The sequence below is a fragment of the Dermacentor variabilis genome, chromosome 5 (genome assembly GCF_050947875.1).
Source record: "Dermacentor variabilis isolate Ectoservices chromosome 5, ASM5094787v1, whole genome shotgun sequence".
NCBI lineage: Eukaryota > Metazoa > Arthropoda > Arachnida > Ixodida > Ixodidae > Dermacentor > Dermacentor variabilis.
Genome location: NC_134572.1, coordinates 63,379,954 through 63,402,716, shown reverse-complemented (window position 1 = coordinate 63,402,716; position 22,763 = coordinate 63,379,954). Strand labels below are relative to the sequence as shown.

Below are 22,763 nucleotides of genomic sequence, written 5' to 3'. Positions count from 1 at the left end.
TTCACATAGACGACTTCCTTTCTCTAAATTCTTTTCACGAAAAAAGCTGTCAAGATCTTGTAATTCCCGAATCCCAGTTAAAATTAATATCGGCACGCTGTTTCGCGCCATCACTACCATTATACAGGGCGCCAAACACGCAGCGCGAGCTACTGACGCCGTGAGCAATCCTACCGCATTCGCACAACTATTCGTCAGATGGCACTAGGGGTCGGAAAGACAGGGCGCTGCCTAGCACTTGCAACGTGCCCATAAGATTGGCGGTGATAGCTGTGAACACCATGTGCGATGACCCCGGAGATTTGCTGGTACCGAAATTAGGAACTGAGTGCGTGCCAGCGTTTTTATGCGAGACGAGCGGGGGAGCATTGCAGTGAAACTGCCGCAGCAGGTAGCTATATACTGCTCTCTATCGCGCATTTTCTTGTTTACGTGGGATCTAGCGGCCGGAAAACGCATTATACAATCAAGTTTGGCGACATACTGATCATTGGTGCCAAAAAATCTTGTTTTCCGGGAATGTACGAGTCGATAAAAGTGAGTGCAACTCTGTTGGGTAATTTTTGTTCTCGATATCAAACGTTGGCACTGGGAAAACGTGCGTAATGGGAATGTACCAGCGAGGTTGTACTGTATGTATCAGCAAATGTGGCCACATCTCACGAAGTTTTACTGTCAAAAGAACAGTAGACACAAAGGCGTGCTCGCACGGTTCTCTTTGTGTAATCTAAACTAGCCTTGTAGCTGATAGTGTATTCAAATTGCTTACTGGTATTACGCTTACCATGTGCATGCGATACTAGCTATTTATTTCGCTAAGCGTATTAGGCTTAGAACACCACAGTTTAGGCTAGTATATTCTATACCAGCACTCTCTCTGAGCATGGAAAAAAAGAAAACCACTGCTATCGAAGACATATTTAGGAAGCAAGCAGCACAAATTAGCTCGTCACACATGCGCAGCCATGTTGCGCGTCTCAGCTGTGGCTGCGCATGGCTGTAAGTGCGGCTCAGCGGATACGTAGAAGCACACCCTGCTTTATAGGTGATCTGCCGCATGTAGAAAGAGTGGGTGTGCCGAGATGGCGTGGCACCACGTAAGCTGTCTTACCGTGAGTTTAGCATTGGAGGTTGCATAATCTTGAGTTTCGGTGACCCGTTGGAGCATGAGGCAGACAAAGCATTCGCTCCCTTCTGCCGGCACTTTTCCCGATGGTGCCATCCCAGTGTGGGTGATGCTATCAGCCACGGGTGCGAAGTCCACGCGAAAGCGTGGCTAGTTTCGTTTAATTCGTAGCGCCGAGAAGATATTGTCAACGTACGTGGCATGAAACCGTATCATTTGTAGCTGAATCCCAAGTTTATCAATATGAATTGTTTTCTCATTCAAATTTGTTTTTTTTTCGACTGCCCGATAATCCGGAAAATTCTGAGGCCCCTTTCCGTGTAAGAAAAATCAATCGGTGACTACTTATTTGCACAAAAGGACGAATTTCAATACAACGAAATACCTTGTGATATAGTGAAGCAAATTGATGATTTTACCGACTTCATTATATAGAGGTTTAACTGTATTACATTCAAGAGAAATAGTTCTGTGTGCAAATGGTTTTGTTAATCCAGAGCCACGACTTTGTAGCGGTGCCTTCCACTTGATTCTATGCCACTCTTATCATTCACTGTTCATGGCCAGCTGATCCCATTGATAACATGGGCAGAGCTTCACTCCGACAAAGTGCAAAAAGCATGAAAAGGAATAGCATAGAAAAAGGCATCACTACAAAGCCCAGGTCCTACTACTTTTTACAGCATTCTTAATAGCTGTCACTGCTTCATAAGAGTCGCTGTAAAAAAAAAGCCCCACTAGAACTACACACGACTATTCATAGACTGTTTACATGGGATGTAATCTCCAGAAGGTGTAATAATGAGTACTTTGAGTACCAACTAGCAATTGCCGTGGCACTGGTGATGATGCACACGTGTTCTGCTCAGTGTGTGACGATGGATGTTTATTCTGGAGACTTGGGCCTTCGTGGTTGTTTCAATGGAGAGTCTTCCTGTAATGACTGCCGGTGCTGCTCGACAATGCTGCAGGCACGGCTCAGGATCACCAGGTTCAGCAGCACCTTGATGCTGCACAGACTACGATATCGTGCATTACTTGCAAATGGCGATCTGGCATAACATGGTCGAGTTAGCATTAGAATGAAAAATGTTGAGTGCTCAACTGCTCACTCTACTATTCACTAATATGAGTGAGGCAAAAATATGGGAAAATGCAGTTGTCTTACATATGGTAATGTATGCTTTAGGAGGAAGCCTTACTTTAAGGCCAACTCAAATTTCTATATGAAAGTATATCTAAGATGCACGAGCGCTCTAATACAAATTCTGAACTGATTCGAATAAAATTTGTTACACTTTTAAAATAAAATTCTCAGTTCTGTCGGCCATGCAATGCAGAATTTTTATTTAGGGCCACAATCTTTTTTACGAAAGTAGATGAAAGTATGTAAGCTTTAGAAAAGTACAAACTAAAGCAAAAATATTACAAACCCACAACTCTGCACCACAGCAGATAGTATAGCAGTTCTGTAAACAGTGTCTGTTTGAGCATCTAAAGTGGACAAATGTGATATATAACTTCACAGTTCGCATGAAATTGTTACAATGCTCACGAGGATGTCTCAAGAGTCCTACTTACAAATTCGTGGTTTATGTGTATCAATCTTGTCTGCTTTATAAGTTTCAATAGGTGCAGTTTACAGAATACCACTTTTTTATGCTGAATTAGAGAGCTGTAAGCTTGATTGCTCAGTATTTCTTAGAGCACGGCTCTTAGGCAGTCGTTACTGGGTTGAGCTTCGGCATCCCTTGGCCTAACTGCGCCAACACGCTTGTGCCACTGCTCATGCGTTCATTGTCATCTTCTTCCACAGCTGGCTCCCATTCCGCTCATCATACCAGCATTCCCATACTGCTCTTCCCTCTGCGAAGGTGCTGATGGCATGAGCCCAATGCCAGTCAGCGCAGTGATTTCGGTTTCAAATTCCTTACCTCAATATATTGTTAAAGGAAAACACGCGTACAGCTGCGCTCAAATTTCGCATTAGGGAGTACCATAACTGCCGGACATCTTTTTTTTTAACTTTGCAATCAAGAATTTTTGTTAAGAAATTGATAGCTTAAATCAAAAGTCTATTCCCTATAGTAAGTAGATTTTAGCTTGCAACAGATATCTCCAAAATTGGTGCAGTGGTTGCTGAGAAAACTGACCATTGCCATGTACTATTTAAAAAAAAGCTCATGAAATAAAACCTCCTCTTAAATACAACAGTAAAGCAGGGTGATAAAATGTTGTGCCACAAAGGTTCCTGGACATGATATTCACTCTTGAGAAGCACTGCTGCAAATGTTGATCATACAATTACGGACTGGTTTGGAGCACGCCTCAAAAGGCATTGGGATGTGGAAGATGCGACTAACCACAGGTAGGTGAGAAGAGCTAGTCGCACTGAGCAAGGCGGACATGCCATCACCCGCAACACCAGGGCTGCCAAGGGCAACGGTGTGAAACCGAGGCGGCGTGACACCAGATCCCCGTGGTCTGAGGGTGCCTGCGAGAAGCCTTTTGCTAAGCCCTTCTTCTGTGGCCACATAACTACAAGATTGGCTTACCGTGTGAAGCTTGCTACTGGCCAGGTCATAGGCCAGGCTGGTCAGGTATTCTCGGTAGACCTGCGTGCATAAGCAGCCAAGAGTGACCAATCACAATCCTGCTGTAGAAGAATGACAAGACAGTTTTAACCTTTCTACTGCTGAGAATAATAATTACTCACGCAGAAAATTTCAAGCAAGACCTGCTAAGGATGAGTCTGGTTTGTCCGTACAATACTCCACTAGCAATTCTGAATACAAGTACCCAAGACAACTTGTCCATTTTGTATTAATGTTAGACTGAGTCCTCTGTTCTGCTTAGTGGGAAGCATTGAAAGGAATCAGTTTTGGTATGTCATACCAATGTACCAATGTGGCAATGACACATAAAGTGTGTTATGCGGTCTTTGTTCTGGGCTATTTTCATTGTGAAACTACGAATGAGCACCCATGTCTTAGATATTTGGAGCCTGCAATCACTTTCTTATTTGGGCCTGCAATGAAAGAAAATTGTACCATCTAAACACGTTTTTTCTGATTCCAGGAGTAATTCAAAGCATTAAATATGAAGAAAATACCTTTTTTCATATGTGCATACAAAGAAAAGCGATAAAAAATTGGCCTTAGTTCCCGAATGTACCTATATACAGGCGATGACCAATAATTCGGACATGCTCAAAAATGTACATACTAATGAGACTTAACATATGCCCTAATGACTTAAGGGGCATGCGGGGCTGAATAGTAAACTTTTGAACTGCTGCACTAATTTTGATAAACATTTTAGGGATGGTTTATCTTCTTGTCATTAAAATATGTTCTAAATTTCAGCACACTAGCACAAAGAGAGGAGAGCTTAGAGGTGTCATATTGAGCAATCAAGTGTGTCAACTTAGGAAAACTATCATTTCAAAAATAATAAACATATACACTAATTGTTTGTGATTAGATACCTTCTAGATTGTTTACAGTGAAGGAAAAGGCAAGTCACATATTTCCTTAATGCCACTTCTGTAAAAATGTCATCACTCTAAAAATGAAGTTCATTTCTTTTGTTGTCATTATATGTCAGACATCTGATAATTTATTGTGTTGGAAAATATTTATGGATCTAAAAAGTACCCCACCTTGTTCCTGACGAAACTTCAGTCTAGAAATCACCTTGTAAGCAGCTTCTGGCGAAGAAGTTTGGAAATGACAGTTTTCCTAAAGGTTTCGTTTGGCCAAAAAGTGCAAGTAGAGAAAAATTTTAGAACACACTGTCTTACATTACGAGAAAGCGTTTGATTCAGTCAAAACCTCAGCAGTCATGCAGTCATTACAAAATCAGGGTGTAGACGAGCCATATGTAAAAATACTGAAAGATATCTATAGCGGCTCCACAGCCACCGTAGTCCTCCATAAAGAAAGCAACAAAATCCCAATAAAGAAGGGTGAAAGGCAGGGAGATACGATCTCTCCAATGCTATTCACAGCATGTTTACAGGAGGTATTCAGAGACCTGGATTGGGAAGAATTGGGGATAAGAGTTAATGGAGAATACCTTAGTAACATGCAATTCACTGATGATATTGCCTCGCTTCGTAACTCATGGCACCAATTGCAATGCATGCTCACTGACCTGGACAGGCAAAGCAGAAGGGTGGGTCTAAAAATTAATCTGCAGAAAACTAAAATAATGTTTAACAGTCTCGGAAGAGAACAGCAGTTTACGATAGATAGTGAGGCACTGGAAGTGGTAAGGGAATACATCTACTTAGGGCAGATAGTGACCGCGGATCCAGATCATGAGACTGGAATAATCAGAAGAATAAGAATGGTCTGGGGTGCGTCTGGAAGGCATTCTCAGATCATGAACAGCAGGTTGGCATTATCCCTCAAGAGAAAAGTATATAACAGCTGTGTCTTACCAATACTAACCTACAGGGCAGAAATCTGGAGGCTTACGAAGAGGGTTCTACTTAAACTGAGGACGACGGAACGAGCTATGGAAAGAAGAATGATGGGTGTAACATTAAGGGATAAGAAGAGAGCAGATTGAGTGAGGGAACAAACGCGAGTCAATGACATCTTAGTTGAAATCAAGAAAAAGAAATGGGCATGGGCAGGACATGTAATGAGGAGGGAAGATAACCGATGGTCATAAAGGGTTACGAACTGGATTCCAAGGGAAGGGAAGCGTAGCAGGGGCGGCAGAAAGTTAGGAGGGCTGATGAGATTAAGAAGTTTGCAGGGACGACATGGCCACAATTAGTACATGACCAGGGTAGTTGGAGAAGTATGGGAGAGGCCTTTGCCCTGCAGTGGACGTAACCAGGCTGATGATGATGATGTAATTCACCCTTACACAAGATAAAAAAAAGTCACTGTTACTCCGAGAGGATGATTGATAAGCAAGAAAAGATGCAAGAACAAAAGACAACTGGCAACACTGCCTTGAAGCTTCCCACACCAGCTCATTGTGCTGTCATAGATTTTTAGTGTCTGCTCGAATTTTTCATCGTATTGGTATGATGAACTACACTCTATTCTAAATGGGCCACAGATTGAACTTGGCATGTTTCAGGAACATTTACTGTACCACCAATGGCCTAAATAGAAAAAATACCTTAAAATCCGCTACGTCACACTGACAAGGAGTGCTGGGGTTCTTGGAAGAAAAGAAATGGAAGCTCTACTTTTATTTTCTCTTTCAGCCAGCGTGCACTGACTGTAATCAACCTCTTACTGTGAAACTAATGAAAATAGTTTTGAAAGGATAGTTTATCTGTCTAAACTGGTTTAGTGTTTCTCCTTAGTGCCCTTCTAAAGGGCCATTCACCAGGTTTGGCCATTTTAAACAGACAAGTGCATTGACTAATTCTCTTCCTTCTGCTTGTTTTCAAATAGTGCAGTCGAACATGCAGGAAATGAATCTATTTGGCATTTTCTGCCGGGTTGCAGCGAGCGATCGTGCTTTTTGATTTATGCACGTTGACGATCGTGTCTGCAGAGTATTACACTGCTGCACACTGAAAACACAGCTGAAATTTCAAACCAAACGCCATGTGCCTTTCTTCTAAAGAGCCCTCGCTCTTAGTCAGAAAGTCGAGATCAGACGCACAAGCTCGCCTACTTAATTCGCATTGCTGAAACGTCACTTACCGTGACAGGTGACGTAAATTATTCAAGGCTACAGCAGTTATTTGTTTGATTTGTTGCTTCACTAGATGATTTAAAGTTTTGAGAAATAATAAAACCTACAAACCAACTGTCAGAGAGTCTTTGTTTTACTCTGTGCTGTAGCAAGAGGGATGTACTTCTGTTTTGCCTGCTTGTTTCCGCATTGTGCAGTCATGCGCACAGCAAAAGAATCTATTTGCCATTTTCTACCAGGTTCCAGCATGCAATCATGCTCTTTGACCCGCATGCGTATGCTTCGGCACCCGTGTGGCACTGACTTATCATACCACTAGTCAGGGGTTCTCGCGCACAGCGTGCGAAATTGTGTGACAATGACAAGTGACAGATGTTTATTTTTGCATCAGTACAGTGTAATGTTATGAAGGGGCGTGCGGAAAAAGCCATCATTTCGACAGACAAATGCAACAGATTTGCATGCGAGACACATAGACAAACGCAACAGATTTGCATGCAAAGTTACTGGAAGTGTGCCATGCAAAAAAAAAGAAAAGAAAATAAGAATGCAAGAGAGGGGAAAAAGAAAGGGAAGGAGAGGCGAGGCATGCGACGTACACGTGACGCAATCCTCCGGCTCTGCTATGGGAGAATGCAAGGAAGGAATTTCACTTGTGGAGACTAGACAGGGCAAGTGGAGAGAGTGTTTATGTTGGCAGTGAAGCTCACCTCCTAAAATATTGGGTTCACAACACTTCAAATAATATTGTCTCTGCCATTGCTGAACCAATTTGAAAAGTCATTGCGGTAGACTGCTCTTTAGAGGGTGTGTAACAACTGCCACGAAGACTGGTGAGGGGCCCTTTAACTTGCACCCACCTGCCAGGAGATCGCGTTGAAGCGAGTGACAAAGGCATGCTTGACCCAGTCCACCAGAACCTCAGCGAGCAGCACCAGCAGGCAGTCGGCCAGCAGGCTCCAAAGCTGCTCTGCGGGGATGATGGTCTCAGGTTTGGGAGTCCACACTCCACATGTTCCATGCTGCCATTATACTCACCCTGCCGCCAGCTGTACTCCCGCATGGTCTGCACAATAACCACCAGCAGGAGCACCACATAGTGAAACCGCTCACGCACGTCGCTGCACGCCATCTGGAACAGGTTGTTCTTGGCGAACTTCTTGAACACCATGCCCTTGAGCTCCACAAACTGCAATTGGAACATGCAAACCACAGCTCTCACATCATCAGCTGTCCAAGGCACTCCAGCAACCATTTTTGTAGCAGCCGGAGCTCAATATATAACAAACATTGATATGATGGATCATTGGATATAAGGAAGAAAATCTAAGATTTGGTAGGCTGTGCTTTACTTCCACTGAGTATCCTGCTGCAATAACGAAACCAAAAATGCAAGATCTGAGACAATATAGGTTACAGTGAAGAGAATATTTGTTCACCCAATAGCTAAAAACGCTGTATTTTGGTTACAAAAATATCAAATGCTTAGCACTAGCAGCTTTAAATGGCACATTCTAGACCCGTAAATGCAATTTGGCCAGTAGCTTGACATGGTTGGTCCCCAACTAGCAAGCCGACACGCTGATACAGCGTGATTACACCAATTGTACAGTTGTGCATAAACGGTGATGCTAAGTGTGTTGGGAATTTAGCCTTTTTATGTGTCACATACAGTAGAATCTCAGTGATATGATCATGCCTGATACGAATTTTCAAAACTCCTGACACAAGTTTATTATCTTACACTGTGATAAATATAGAATGTCGTGAACCACTTTTCTTCTTGCTGCAGCAGATGATACAGTCAAATCCATATATAGTGATACCGGTTTTAACAATATATCGGTTATAACAATGAGAAGCTGCTGCATCATCAACTTTTGTATGTTTTCTATGGTGAAAAAACCCACTTACTACAATGCCCCGCTGCCCCATTATCGCTCATAACAATGAAGTCTGGCTGCTGGGTGTCCGTGCCGAAAGGTAATGGAATGCGAAATCATTGAAAAAAAAAAGAGAAATTTGAGCTGCTGCACCCTTGCCCGATGCGCCAACAGCCGTTGCACGCTTGTAGAGTAGAATCTGTTTTCCAGCCTTCTCCGCATCACCAGCCTCATGCGCCTTTCTCCCATTGCCCTTCCATCTCTTCAAACACAAATGGGCTGCGCCCATAACTCTAAACCGTGCCACCCTCCAAAACATGAATGGACCATGCCAAGAGTGCTGACATTGATGCTCCCAGACTGCACACTGGCCCCTCGTTCTTTGCAGTTCTGCCGATGGATTAAATCACTCATGCCTGTCTTGGTTGGTGGCACTGAAGTCATTCCTGGCTACGTGGTTTCTCTGCTTCGTTTGACTCGCCACGGAAATGGAAGATGGCTGGTCTGCCCACTGATCATCAGCAATGCACGACATTGTCATTGAAAAGAAAGTGCACTGCCATAGATTTGGAAACGAGGAAACAAATTGCAACATCGTGATGGTCTACAAAGAGAAGAAAGTGTATGACTTGGTGAAGAAGTACGGACTATCGCAACCGATAGTGTCGACAATCATCACCTCAGCAGAGAAGTTTAACAAAGAAGACTGCCTGGTGGACAACGGTCGCAAATGCATACGACAAGGTGTGTATAAGGATGTGGAAGAGGCCCTCTACAAGTTGTTTATCGATACCTGTGCCATGAATTTGCCCATTACAGGGCCGATTCTTGCCACAAAGGCAAAGCACTTTGCCCCACTCATCAACAATGTGGACTAGCAGCCAGGTGGCGGCAATGTGCAGCGCTTCAAAGAGAGGCATGGCATTGGTTACAAAGCGGTAACCAGAGAGGGAGTTTCACTTAAGCAGAAGTGGATGGAGGAAACGTAGCCCCGCATCCACAACTACGTAGACACCGATGTACATAACGGGAATGAAACAAGACTGTTCTTGCAGCTGTTGCCATCAGAGACGCATGCACTCAAAGGAGACATGTGTGAGGACAGCAGAAACAGCAAGCTGCGCCTCACTGGTTTTTGCGCGCCGACATGGACTGGTGCGACAAATGCGGGGCATTTGTCACACCCGCTCATCCTGGACGGTTGTGGTGCCCACAACTCCATCGTCGCAAGTGTGGCAATCTTTTTCCTGCCGCTGAACATGATGGCAGGCTTGCAGCACATGGATGCCGGCATGATCACCAATTTTAAGGTAATGCATCGGCGCTGCGTCCGGAACAAGTTAGTCTTGTTGATGGAAATGGCCACACAGATGAGCAAAGAGCAACCGTACTTGAAGATCAATCTACTGATGGGTGTGCAATTTATCTTTGGTGTGTGGTCTGAAATAAGCACTTCTACCATGCGCAACTGCTTTCGAAAAGCTTGCTTTGTATGAGGCAGCACTGACTTATATGAAGCCTGTGAAGCTCCCACCGAGGAAATGATGCCTGAACTTTGGTCCGCAGTCGACGAGGATGCTTCGGGGCTCAAAGAGTTTCTTCATGCGGATGGTGCATTAAAAACATGAGAACTTCTAACTGATCAGGTGATCGTTACAAATGTGCTTGCATCGGATAGTGATGAGGACAGTGATGAGAGCAGCGATAACACGGTAGGGCAGGCTGCCTAAATGTTGCCCTCGCAGGAGGCCCTGCAGATGATTCAGTCCCTTTGCGGCTTTGTTTTCACAAGGGACCTTCCACTGCACTACGTGGAGCCCCTCGGTGCCTTGGAGAAGGGTGTTAGCAAGCTTCGCGTAAAGCAAGCAAAGCTGACAGACATTGGGCTTTCTCGTGCAAGCCAGTGAGAAGTACATGGCGAGATGCTTACTGCAATTTCATCCCAACATTTCCTCTTGATTTTTCAACCTGAGTGACTGCCGTGGCAACCTTCTCGCCTTTCTTAAAAGGTGCCTTTTGGGGCCACAAAAGCGATGCCTTGGTAGAGCTCACAAGTCACTTGTTGCTTGTGACTCCTCTTCGCAGTTGTTATAGCAAATGTCAATAACCGTGGCCTGTTACACACAATCGGAGCGTGCAGGAAGCATAATTAAACAATTAAACGAGTCAATACAATCAACAGCCGGATGGAGGAAAGTACCAGGGAGGGCACTGGCCTTCCTGCCATTAGTTTTCTCACAACAGCTTTGCCATCACCCTATTTTGCTTTTGTTCATGCAATACGGTTATAACAATTATCGGTTATAACAATGGAATTTTCACAGCACTTAGATAGATAGATAGTACTTTTATTCATATCAATTCTCGTACACCAAAATCAGGCCTACCAAAGCCTCACGAAGGGCTTGAGTGGCAGCGCCTGGCAGACAGCGAACATTAGCAAAACAAAGGAAAATAGAAATGTTGCAATGAACTCGACAAAAAAAAAAAAGAAGAAAAAGAAGAGAGACAACTATAGAGACATAACTATTACAACATTAAAAGGGATGACAGTAATGCGAAATTAAGACAGTAACACTAGATTAACTAATTACGGGGCAGGAAGCAACGCGGAGACATACCGCAGAACTTTTTTCAGGGTGTATTTTGTTCTCATGCGGAATACACTAGGTGGGTTTCAAGTGGGTTTGACCGTACAAACAATCGAGCCATTGCGCAGTCCTCAGCAGAGCCGGAGAGGAGGCCTTGTCATGCCAGTGGTGCCAGACACCGGCTGCTGTTGGGCTGGAAGAGCAGCCTTGCCAATGCGCGAGACACATCCCTGTTGCCAGGGCAACCTGCGTCACCCTGCCTTGAATCCCCACCCTCCAGAAGAAAGGAAAAAAGGAAAGAGAAAGAAAGCAGCTTTTGCTTTGTGCATTATTATGCAGGTTGTCGGCCATGTTCAAACATGTGGCAACTTTATCAGGAGCCGGCAATCGCCCGTGACCCAGTATTGCCGCATCAGCAAGATAGGCACCAGGCACTTCAATGGATAGTGTTAACTTTACGTTCCGCAACTTCTGTCGTCTTCAGCGCCTGGTGACAATTCTAAACTTTTCTACCTTTGTGCCCATCAGATCACACAATATGACGTAGCTTCGTCTTCGCATAGAAAAGTAATCAGATTTGCTTATCTTGCAGAAATCGTGTCCTTATCACCATCAGGCAACAGCTAGGATGCAGAAGGATACCCGTGATAACAAGGCCGATCTTGAAATGCTGGCTTCAGAACACGCTAAGTGTGCAGCCTGCTGCTGCCAAAATGTGCACGCAACAAGCACGCCAGTGATTCAATTTCGTGCCAGCCAATATATAAGCACTCCCGGTGTGCATCATGACTGCAGTAACGCATTCCTTCTTGTGCTTGCTTTACTTGCTTTTATTTCTGCATGAACAAATACAGTGCTGCGACTATACTAAGGTGACTACTATACTATACAGCGATACTAAGGTGGTGCCATTGCAGAAAGCCGTGCTTGCGTGATCAGCGGTGCTATTGCACTGCTGATAGCACGTCCCTAAATCTTCCCAATTTTGAAGAAAACACACTAAAAGAAATGAAATTTTCTCAAATTCCACTCCGTATTTATTTCAAATATTTCACCATGAGATAAAGAGAGGTCTTAGGATTGCAGGACAAAAGTTAATAAAAAATAAAAAGGGAAACATTGAGTAAGTCAGTCATTTCATTGTGGCGTCCCACCTTAATTTCTAACTGGCTCCACATTTCTGGCCTACTATATGAATTTCATGCGATACAAATTTTCGCGCCGTCGCAAAAAAATTTGTATAATAGAGATTCTACTATATTGGCATGGCAAGCCGCCTGCAGGCCATTAAAATTTACAAGGAAAGCCTTTGCCCTTTGCTGGTCTGTTGGCGACACACACTTGCGTTTCTTTCACACAGACCTAATCGCATATCAGTGTGCATGCTTAACCCGAATATCAGATATAATGAAGGAAGTTGTCATTTCAAATGCGACTGTGTTACAGTGAGGCTCAACATGTGGTGGTGGTGGTGACATACGTTGTTGGACATCATGATGGTCAGCAGGGCCTTGTTCTGTGAATTAATTGCGACACTCAGGGTGGTTGCCTGAAGCATCACTAGCAGGCAGTGGAGTACTGTGATGTCCAGTCAAGGAATTATCATGTTTGATCAGAGAATAGAGTATTGCAAACATAATATTTAAAGAATACATAGCTCCACTAGACAATATGCCTGCCAATAGAGTGCCATATACCTTTAAACATTGATTATGTACTCACTTATAAGAGTTGCAGGACAACAGGAGCATTCTGTTTAACAATTTTTATGGCAGTTTATTAGAAACACGAAAATTGTTTCCCTTTTTTTCTATTTTGTCAACTGTTAACTGCATTACGATGAAAGAAAAGTACACCATAATGAACACTTCAACTCCTGCAGAAGCTCACTTTAGTATGTGTGCTAGTTTATTTATTTCTTTATTTACAGATATTATTTGTCCTGATTAGGGGAAGGCTAAGAGTGGTATTTCACAAGTAAAATACAGGCAATAGACACTGCTAGCATAACAATTTAATGTAAGTAGTATTCCACTAGCACTCGCCAAGTATTCCCAAGTTTTGTTGTTAGTTGCACTAGTTATTTTACATTTGTGCAGGATACAGCCCACACTGTGATTCTGACCATGAAAGGACACAGATTCAGACACATGCAAAGTGATGACCCCGAGATTTGTGCTCTAGTAAAATCTCTCTAGTATAACAGCCTCCCAAATTAAGCAGTGTACTGTGAGCATACATCTAGTTTAGTTGGACCACATTAACTTTGACCACCCTGGATTTCTTGTTCATACCTAAATCTAAACACATGCACGCTTTTGCATTCTGCTGGTATTAGAATGCAGCCTCTGAATACCACAGTCACTAAGCAATTGCTCTGACTTTGCCATTACTTCTACCGATTATTTTGTTGTGGATAAATCAAACACAGAGAGTGATTTCACCCCTAAAAGGATACAAACATAGGCCAGGGCAAGGGCCAAATGTGCCAACAGTCCCAGGCGTCGTCGTGCCCGCCGTGGCTCTGGTTCTGTGGCTGTCCACAGCAGGGCATCCAGGATGTCCTGGCCAAAGGATGAAAACAGCTTGTCTGCCACCTGCAAAAATGGTCACAGTCAGGAAAAAAAGTAAGGTTTAAGGCCCCAAATCAACACAACAAGCTAAGAGAGATGCCTAGTGTGTAGCTCCAGTTAAATTTGGGTACGCAGGGAGAAAAGTACTGACACATTTTTACGAAGTTATATAAGCTCTACCCCATGCTTCTAACATGTAAAAAGACCGCACTTGGCATGTATAATGGCTGGGAAACACTTGTAAGATATTTTAATTTGATGCTAAAGTTGTTTCAAGATGCAGGGCCTGGCATCATCATGAAAGCAGAATTTGTTGATGTCATGTGTCAATAAGGCTAGGTACAATGACATCACTCGTAAAAAAATAAACAAGATACCAGCAGCTGCGTGCATTGATTCTGGCTGCACTCACTGCCAGAATCGATGTCAAGTAATTACAGGAATGGAGTGAGCCAGTGATTTGTGACGTCAAGATGGATCCACTTCCTTGGCCTCAAAACCAGAATTGGTACTTAGAAATGAATATCATAGTAAAATATTTAGGGAGCTCTGGCACCTTCCAAGATATATCGTAAGGTTTAGGGGGTTTGAAACTTGATGCAATGCAAAAAAAAAAGAAAAATGATGGATTGAGAATGTCATGTTAGCAGTCATTTAGCATGAGCCTTCTTGCATCTTGCCCCTGCCAGAATGTGACCTTAGCGGCTGGGAATCAAACTCGAAACCTAGTGCACAGCAGCACAATGACATAGCCACTGGGCCAATATGGTGGGTAGTTGCTGTCAGGTAACTCACGAGAACAGTGTTAAGAAGTTTCAAACACACTCTGTTACACGACACTGATGGAATACAGGGTGTGCCCGGAAAATAATGCAATTTTATCCGTAGAAAAATGTGCATTCAAGATATCGTTACAAATATTTAGAGTTCTTTGAAGTATCCTCTGACATCTGCACATTTTGCCAGGCGACTCTGCCATGCACTGTACGCATCCTGGAAGGCGTTCAACGGAACCTCTTTTACAGCCTTTGTCATGGCAGTTTGGATGGCTTCAGATGGTCTGAAAACGACTCCTTTCAGAGCGCTCTTGACTCTCGAAAAGAGAAAAAAGTCCACTAGAGCCAGGTCAGGACTATAGGGGGCTGGGGCAGCGTCACCAAGTTGTGCTTGGCCAGGAACTCCCGTACGCGCAGAGATGTGTGGCTGAGAGCGTTGCAACTGCCAGGTATCGGCGATATACTTCACGTCTCGGAGGAACCTTTTCTCAATCTCTCGAGCACATGCACGTAGTAAGCAGCGTCGAACTGTCTGCCTTTGGGGTACGAATTCTTTGTGAACCACATCCTTGGCGTCGAAAAAAGGCAGTTAGCACTGTTTTCACTTTCGACTTGCTCATTCTTGCCTTCTTGGAGCAAGGGGACTCCAAGGTGTGCCATTCGGAACTTTGGCGTTCCGTCTTAGGCTCATACTCAAATACCCATTTTTGTCGCCGGTAATGACACTGCACCAAAAATAAGGTTCAAGTTGCACGTGTTCCAAAAGTTCGCTCACGATTACCACTCGGTTGTTCTTGTGGTTGTCAGTCACATTTTTGGGAAACAGCTTGGCGCACACTTTCCACATGTTCAAACTGTCACTTTATGACGTCATACATGGTGGTTTTCGGAATATTGAGAGTATGTGCTATCATTCGCACTCTCATTTGATGGTCTGTGTTCAAGAAGATCACGAACACAACGACCATTTCCTCACTTTTGCTAGTTGCTGGTTGTCCAGAGCAGGATTCGCCATCCACGTCTTGGCTTGGCCTCCTTTAACCGCCTTCAATCACCTTAAAACTTGAGAATATGACAAAGCAAAATCCTGTAGGCTTGCTGAATCATTGGAAATTCGGCTAGACTCTTATCTGAGAATTATCGTCAGCAACTTGATTGCCGTACTGTACCGTTTCTTGTGTGCAGATGTCATCGCATGTGTGACAGAGCACTATCAGGAAAACAGTGATCCGGGCGCTCCCAGAGCTTGGAGCAGACTGCCTAGCAATGATGAAAAGCTCAGAGTCCCCAACCTAACTCAAACCAATCCGATCGTGGTACGTCCAGTAGCAGCACCAGAAAAAAAATAATTGCATAACTTTCTCACACTCCTGTACAGACAGGCAGCAGTGAATGACTAAAAGCTCTTTGCTGAGTGAACCAGTGCCCACAAAATGAAGAGGCAACCTAACAGTGTGATAGCAGTAAGGAAGGTCAGTCACATCTTCAGCAGAGAGCAGCTATATATATATATATACATATACTATTATATATATTATTATATATATATAATATATATATATATATATAATATATATTATATATATATATATATATATATATATATATAAGGACTTTTGCATTATCGTACTGACTTGCAGTTTTCATGACAGTTGCAGAAAATCATGAAAGCACCACAGCCACGAGGGATCTGTTGATGTGCGTGCATGGCTTATGCTGAAATAGAAACAGCACAGCAGTGCGAGTCCATGGAGAATGCAGAACGAAGAATGCATAAGGCCAGCTGTGTTAATGGACAAAGAATCTGCTCCATTCAGTCATGATGTGAATAAATGGAGGTACAAGCCAGATTTTGTCAGACTTCCATTGGTGTGATTGAGATGCTGTTGAAAGACGAACTCTCTTCTTTACAGCTTGGCTGACAGCCCTGAATATAGTTAACAAGGATAAGTGGGCTAGTTGGTGGTCGTTATTGGAATGCATCATGTAACCGCACAAAAACAAGGGACAAAAGGTTTTTGTCCCTTGTTTTTGTGCGGTTACATGATGCATTCCAATAGCCCTGAATATAGAGCTGCACTGTGGTGGTTATGCAGATAAGTATTTACTTCACTAATGCCACTGGCATTGGTAGCCTACTAGAACCACATTTCTTTCTATAAATCACTACACGAAGAACCTTCTGGTACACATGTGCTTTGAGAATGTTGAGTAAAATGCACAACTCATAGTTTGATATTGCATTGTCAAGTGTCCTTGTTTTTCCAATGAAATAAAGAAAGTACAACTGAGGAACAGAGGAGATCCTTCAACAGCTCACCATTAGGTGAGAACTAGGCATTAGGAAGCAACACGTAACCAAAGCCAGGAAAGCAATGAATCTGGCTAGTTGACTCATTTTACTTCTTAAAGCAGGTTAAAACGAGAGCATGACACAAAGAACAGTAACAGAAACATAACTGTACAGAAGGACAAAGTGCACCTTCCTGTAAAGGAAGTGAATAGAAATAACGATCATACCTTTGCAGTAACTGTTGCTTGAGCGCTGTTTAGGCGCTTACTCTTATATAAATGCATCTTGTGCTTGTTAATGTACTGGCTCTTTGCATGGCAGAGGATGGGTGCAGCTCTAGATATGTGAGGATGAGCAAAATAAATTTATAGCACATACCTCAAGCATGTTGAAAAAGATGTACAGCTTGATGACAGACTGGCTCTTGACGATGTGGTACAGCATGGATGTATCCACCTGGGCAGCCAACAGCCAGGTGCCCAGTAACACAAGGCCCTTGAGCAGGTCGCATGACTCAGCCGGCTGCAGGCGTCGTCGACCCACCAGCCGCGCCCCAAGCAGGCCTGCCGCCAGTGCAAAGCGCACGGGCAGCAGTGTCAGCACCGACAGGAAAGCATCCGCACACTGAAGGAATCCATAACCCACGAAGCGCTCCAGCTCTCGAGGGATACGGAAGAAGGCATAGAACTTCGCTCGACGCTTTTCGTAACGCTGCTCCTCCAGCTGGTAGCCACGTCGCACCTCCCCATGCAGGTATGACCACAGTGACCCTGCAAGGAGTTCCCTTACTTTAAAACAAAGCTGGCTTTATTCTATGTACATGTACAGTCATCCGGAAAGAAGATTAACATAAGCGAACAATAGCCAGAGCCATAAAAGTTTTCTTGTGAGGAGCTGCTACTCACGAGCATGCAGACAGCAACAGTTTGGGGCCTTTCCCACTATGTAGTATGGTTGAAAGTTGTCCTTAAGGCATGCACTTAAATTGCTGCTGTTGTCACCAAACATCACTGTGCTGTGTGGGACTGTGCATCTGAGTTTTCTGGGTCTTAGCATAAGTGATTTCCTGTGCTTGTACCCTATTAATACTGAAAAGTGAAAACAGTCCAGCAATCTTGCTGCCAGCTTGTTTGTGAACTGCAGCAAAATTTTTCTGCACTGGTGCTTGAGCTAATCTTTTTCTGAAATAACTGTACCCCAGCAGAGATGCATGGATCATCATCATCAGCCATCAGCCTTATTTACTGTACTTATTCAAATATAGCCTGAACTTTTTTATTTTGAAAATGTTATCTAAAATGACCCATCAGCCTATGTTTGCGACCAAAGAATATCAACCTATATTTGTGAACTAGCAAAAGTACCGAGCTAACAGAGTTGCTCTGTTGTACCCACCTGGGGATTATTCAGACTGGCTTCATATCTAAGGCACTCAACGGCACCAATGACAACATTGTTTAGTGTGCCGAAGGTGCCTGGAAAGCATCTGACTTCTCTGGCATTTTCGACGAGGATGCAGCTTGCGGCATCGACTAGCGAGATTTAGTAGCCGAGCTTACAGTATATAAGGTGTGCGATGTTCAAAGTTCTTAGTTTTTCAAGACAGATATGGGCTGACCTATATTCAAATTAAGGTTTAACTAGAGTGTTTTATTTCTTGGTGAGTTCAATACATAGAGGTTGACCTATATTTGTGTTCAACCTATTTTCAAGTAAATATGATATGTCTACTGCAGGATGAAGGCCTATCCCAGTGATCTTCCATTACCCGCGTCTTGCATCAGCAGAGCCCATCTTATGGCAATAAATTTCCCAATTCCTTCAAGCTACCTAGCCCCCTGCTGTCTTAGACTGCGTTTACCTTCCCTTGGCACTCATTCAGTTATTTCACTCTCAGTGGACATGGCATTTTGCTGCTAAACACGATGTTGTTGGTTTGACTGTTGGCAACAGCAGATGCATTTGGATGGAAGCGAAATGCATGAAAATAGGCTAATGTATTAGGATTTAGGTGTACGTTAAGAGCCCCAAGTGGTCAAAACTAATCGAGTTCCTTCCACCATGGTGTCCTTCATAACCCACTCTGCAGTTTCGGGACGTTAAACCCCACTTTTTGTTTTAATTGTGTTACCCTAATCAACCATTTATGCACTAAATGGCCTGTACGACTCCCCCCCCCCATTCCTTTCTCTTAATCTCAACTATATAGAATCTCAGCTACAACCAAAGGCACATCGATATAAAGGCCAAATAGTGTAAAAGAATTATTTATGGGAACTGATCATCTGTAGAAATTTCTTGAGACTATCAATCTTCTTTTTCTATAAAGAAGGATGCAGGCGTCTCCAGCCTTTATTCATCAATTTAGAATGCCACTACGCCACACCTGTAATCAGTGTAGTTAGCATATGGTGCTTTCTACCAGCCATACAAGTATAGCATGAGCTAAAGGTCAGACATGAATGTCAAGTTAATTTGCCAGAAGGCAAATGGTGCCTTGTTCACCTTGTAATATGTCACACTTAGCAATTCTCATCAATCCTAAACTTATCTGTCACTTGATGATGCTTGTGTTCTGATGTTGAGTAGTTTCATATTTTCATTTTCATTATGTTTGCTTGTGGCACTAAAGGCCTCGTGGCATGGATTCTGCTCCTTACTTTAAGCGCCACAATTCATGAGAGTTAATAATTATCATTATTATAAAACTTCTTTCTATCAATATCATAATGCCCAGAAATTTCGAAGCTTGTCCTCCAGAGAATGCAAAATAGCTTGTTGGCCTTGATGGTATTTGCTGAAAGACTCATATCTCCCATTGGGTGGATGCACACAGAAACAAACAAAAAGGCATCAACAACACTGGAAACCCTGCTTGGTAATAATTCCATCTTGTATGCACTTTTGTTGCTGCATATGGCATTTTAGTGTCAAATGTGTTCCACAGTGAACCAATTTCAGAGATGCTCGCTACTAAAATGATAGTGTACGTGACACTGGCTTGACTTTTCTCTGAAATGCATGTGAAACTACCACGTATGTAGACTGCTGCAAGCTGTAGCATTTCATTTCACGATGCGCACCAAATGTTTTCAACTTACACAAATATGACACAGACTATATTAATGCAGGACGTACAATTTTTCTTCTTTTAATAAGCATTATTCAGACACGAAACTTTATGTGCCATTCATTTCTCTATTGCTTCGTGCGCGCCTATTCGTGAGGTCCTTGAAAAACGAGCTAAGCAGATGATCCGCACCAATTCTGCAAAATTGAAAGTGAGATGTGTTGTATGGCTGTATGCTGTACAGTGCCTAAAGCAATCCCTGTGCTCGCACACTGCTATGACCCGGCAGAGCATAAAAATAGTGCATTCCGTGTGCGAAGAATAATAATTTGAGCTCTGCATGTATAGAAGTTTCTAGTCGCCAGAGTTCATATGCTCTCCTGTGGCGTTACAACCGTTTTCATTATAAATGGTAAACTATGACGTCGTCACAGACGGCGCACTATTCCTACGGTTCTTTTGATGTACTACAGCAGACCGACTTCCAGTAGCAGGGATTTGGCGAAATAAGAACCAATTTCGGTCAAAATATCCAAGCGGCAGTTTGGGCAACAAGAAGCAAGTGTGCACGTGCTAAGCTCGTAAGTAGCTTATAGGTTTAGTTTAGAGCGTCCTCGCGCGAGCTGAAATTATTACAATTAGTTTCGTTTAGGTCGGTGATAGTGTACTTCAAGGACGGCAGACAAGGAACTATAAAACGTCGGGCGAGCCGACAGTGGATTCAGTGACGCAGGTCAGCTGATCAGAAAGGGTGCATGTGCAACGAACTTATTGTCATAGTGAAGTTTCTCATGCTGTAAATCAAAAAAAAAAAAAAAAAAAGGCGGCCTCCACAAGCGTGAACAGATCGTGTGAGTGAACGCTAGAATTCCGACACACTTTAAGGATCTCCTGAATACAACACTATGCATTGGTCATTCCTACTCTAAAGCGGTGCTTCCGTCATCATTGTTTTTCCTTGTTAAAACTCGCATCTATTCAATGTCTACCGCCCACTTCCATGCATTGGAGAGGATAAACTCACGCTTTTTTGCTTTACGCAACACATTTTTGCTCGGCCTTGTTTGAGGACAAGGCTTCACGTCTTCTAGCTGAATGTCAGCGGAGACATCGGCATCTCCACCACTTTGGAGTGGCTGTTGTGCTGCATTGATATCTTCGCTGAATGCGTGCGCCACATCCACCATGGTGACATCTTTCTCTCGCTCCTCATGACAGACTTTAAACGGGACAAGTGAACGAAACGCCAGCTAACATATGAAGGCGAGATCAAAGAAGGGGAACGCCACTTGGGGGCAGTGCAATCGCCAGTGTAGCCGATCAAGGGATACACCAATAGGAGGTGTTGGATATACAGGTTATGCCATGGTTATGCGGTGCGTGTGGAGTGGAATAGGAAACGGCTGTACACCTATATATGGCGGCGAGGAGTTACGGAGTCGCCATCTATCGGAAGCGCCTCGCTGGCGTATTATGAGGGATCACGTGACGCGCTCCTCATAGGTTTTGCTGTCAGCGCTCACTGAAAACACCACGCGCGAGCTCTCCCGGACATTTCTGTGAGTACTTTCGAAACTAGAGAAGTTTCATACTTTCTAAACAATAATCTTGGGCAAACTGAAAGCACACAATCGTTTATAGACGCTATCTCTTTACCGTATACGTACAGTGAACGCCACTGCGCGCGGTCGCCGCGATGGAGTCTCCCGAACCGGCTTCTTGCGTGAAAGGTAGGTAAACGCTGAGAGCAAACTATCTGAAATATGTTTTTATAGTGTTTGCATCACTAAATGGATCGTAATAGAATGAAGCTTCAATGCAGCGATCGCGCAGATTCGCAGCGACCGACTGCGCGTCTGCATGCTTGTCCGCGCACTGTTTCGCTTTCTCCGCGCGCACGTTCTCGCACCGCGCCATGAACTTTAGGCCGCAGAATATGAGCATTTGACAGTATACAAGCAACCATTGTTGCGTGGGCGCTATCAGAGCTGTTCAAAAATAATTTCATTGTAGAGACTTCGACGCCTACGGGGACTGTGATGTGCCGTCGCGACGATTCAATCTTTTATTTCTTCTAAATTCTTTGACCTTTCAATACTATTTCTCGAGTTGCGTCGCACTGTATGTTTATCGGTGTTCTCAGCGTGCAATTCCCCGCTGCTCTTTTTTTGTAATCCAGTGTATTAATTCATAACACAAACATGACCATATGCCATGCTTTTTTTTAAATGTGCTTCTTACCGCTGCCTTTCCACTCCACTGAACTTGCCAGTTTCTATAGCATCGACAAGTTCATAGACCAAACCGTCATGACATTAGTCGGGCAGCGGACTCGGGCGAGCGTCTCAGTGCACATTTTCAGAACATCGCAGACCGGGCGCCGTAGCAGAAATCTTCCTCGCGTCTGTACTTGCTGCATACCCGAGTTGTAGCCGATGACTGTTTGCCGGTTTTATGTTTCGCGAGCCAAGCTTCACACAGCTTATTGTCCTGCGGCTACGTGTGAATAAGGCTGACACCGTGCTCCGTTGCGTGCGTCCGGCATTGTGGTACCGAGCAGTAGCCTACCATGTTGTGCGACTTCAAAGGCAGCCACTACCTATTGTAGTGCTTTCAAGCGTTGTAAAGGAGACACTCGAAGCGGGAAAATCTCGCCACTAAATGAGGACCGCAGCGTACGAGGGAATTTAAACTCTCGTTTTCAGCTCGCTTCGGCGCGCCCGAAGCAGCCGACGCGGCCGCTATGTCCACGTGATCCCTCCTAGCACGTCACGCCGACGG

At 43.8% G+C, this 22,763-nt stretch overlaps 1 protein-coding gene across 1 annotated transcript; it reads right to left on the bottom strand.

Annotated features, from left to right (window-relative positions):
- Nucleotides 1-1,991: 1,991 nt before the first annotated feature.
- On the bottom strand, nt 1,992-21,207 carry LOC142582668 (protein TAPT1 homolog). Its single transcript, XM_075692596.1, has 9 exons — nt 21,007-21,207; nt 17,291-17,682; nt 13,729-13,867; nt 12,751-12,848; nt 7,835-7,985; nt 7,657-7,766; nt 3,682-3,741; nt 3,490-3,620; nt 1,992-2,145 (listed from the first exon to the last, which is right to left on the bottom strand). The coding sequence occupies exons 1-9, from the start codon at nt 21,167-21,169 to the stop codon at nt 2,013-2,015; spliced, it is 1,377 nt and encodes a 458-aa protein (XP_075548711.1). The 5' UTR covers nt 21,170-21,207; the 3' UTR covers nt 1,992-2,012.
- Nucleotides 21,208-22,763: the final 1,556 nt, after the last annotated feature.

Bases quoted from the DNA above. Each gene is read 5' to 3' on its own strand.
- LOC142582668 (XM_075692596.1), bottom strand. From the start codon at position 21,169: ATGGTGGATGTGGCGCACGCATTCAGCGAAGATATCAATGCAGCACAA. The intron at 17,683-21,006 runs GTGAGTTTATCC...AACTCCTTGCAG, and splicing joins GTTGCGTAAAGCAAAAAAGC to GGTCACTGTGGTCATACCTG. The intron at 7,986-12,750 runs GTATGTCACCAC...TTCCAATTGCAG, and splicing joins CCATCATGATGTCCAACAAC to TTTGTGGAGCTCAAGGGCAT.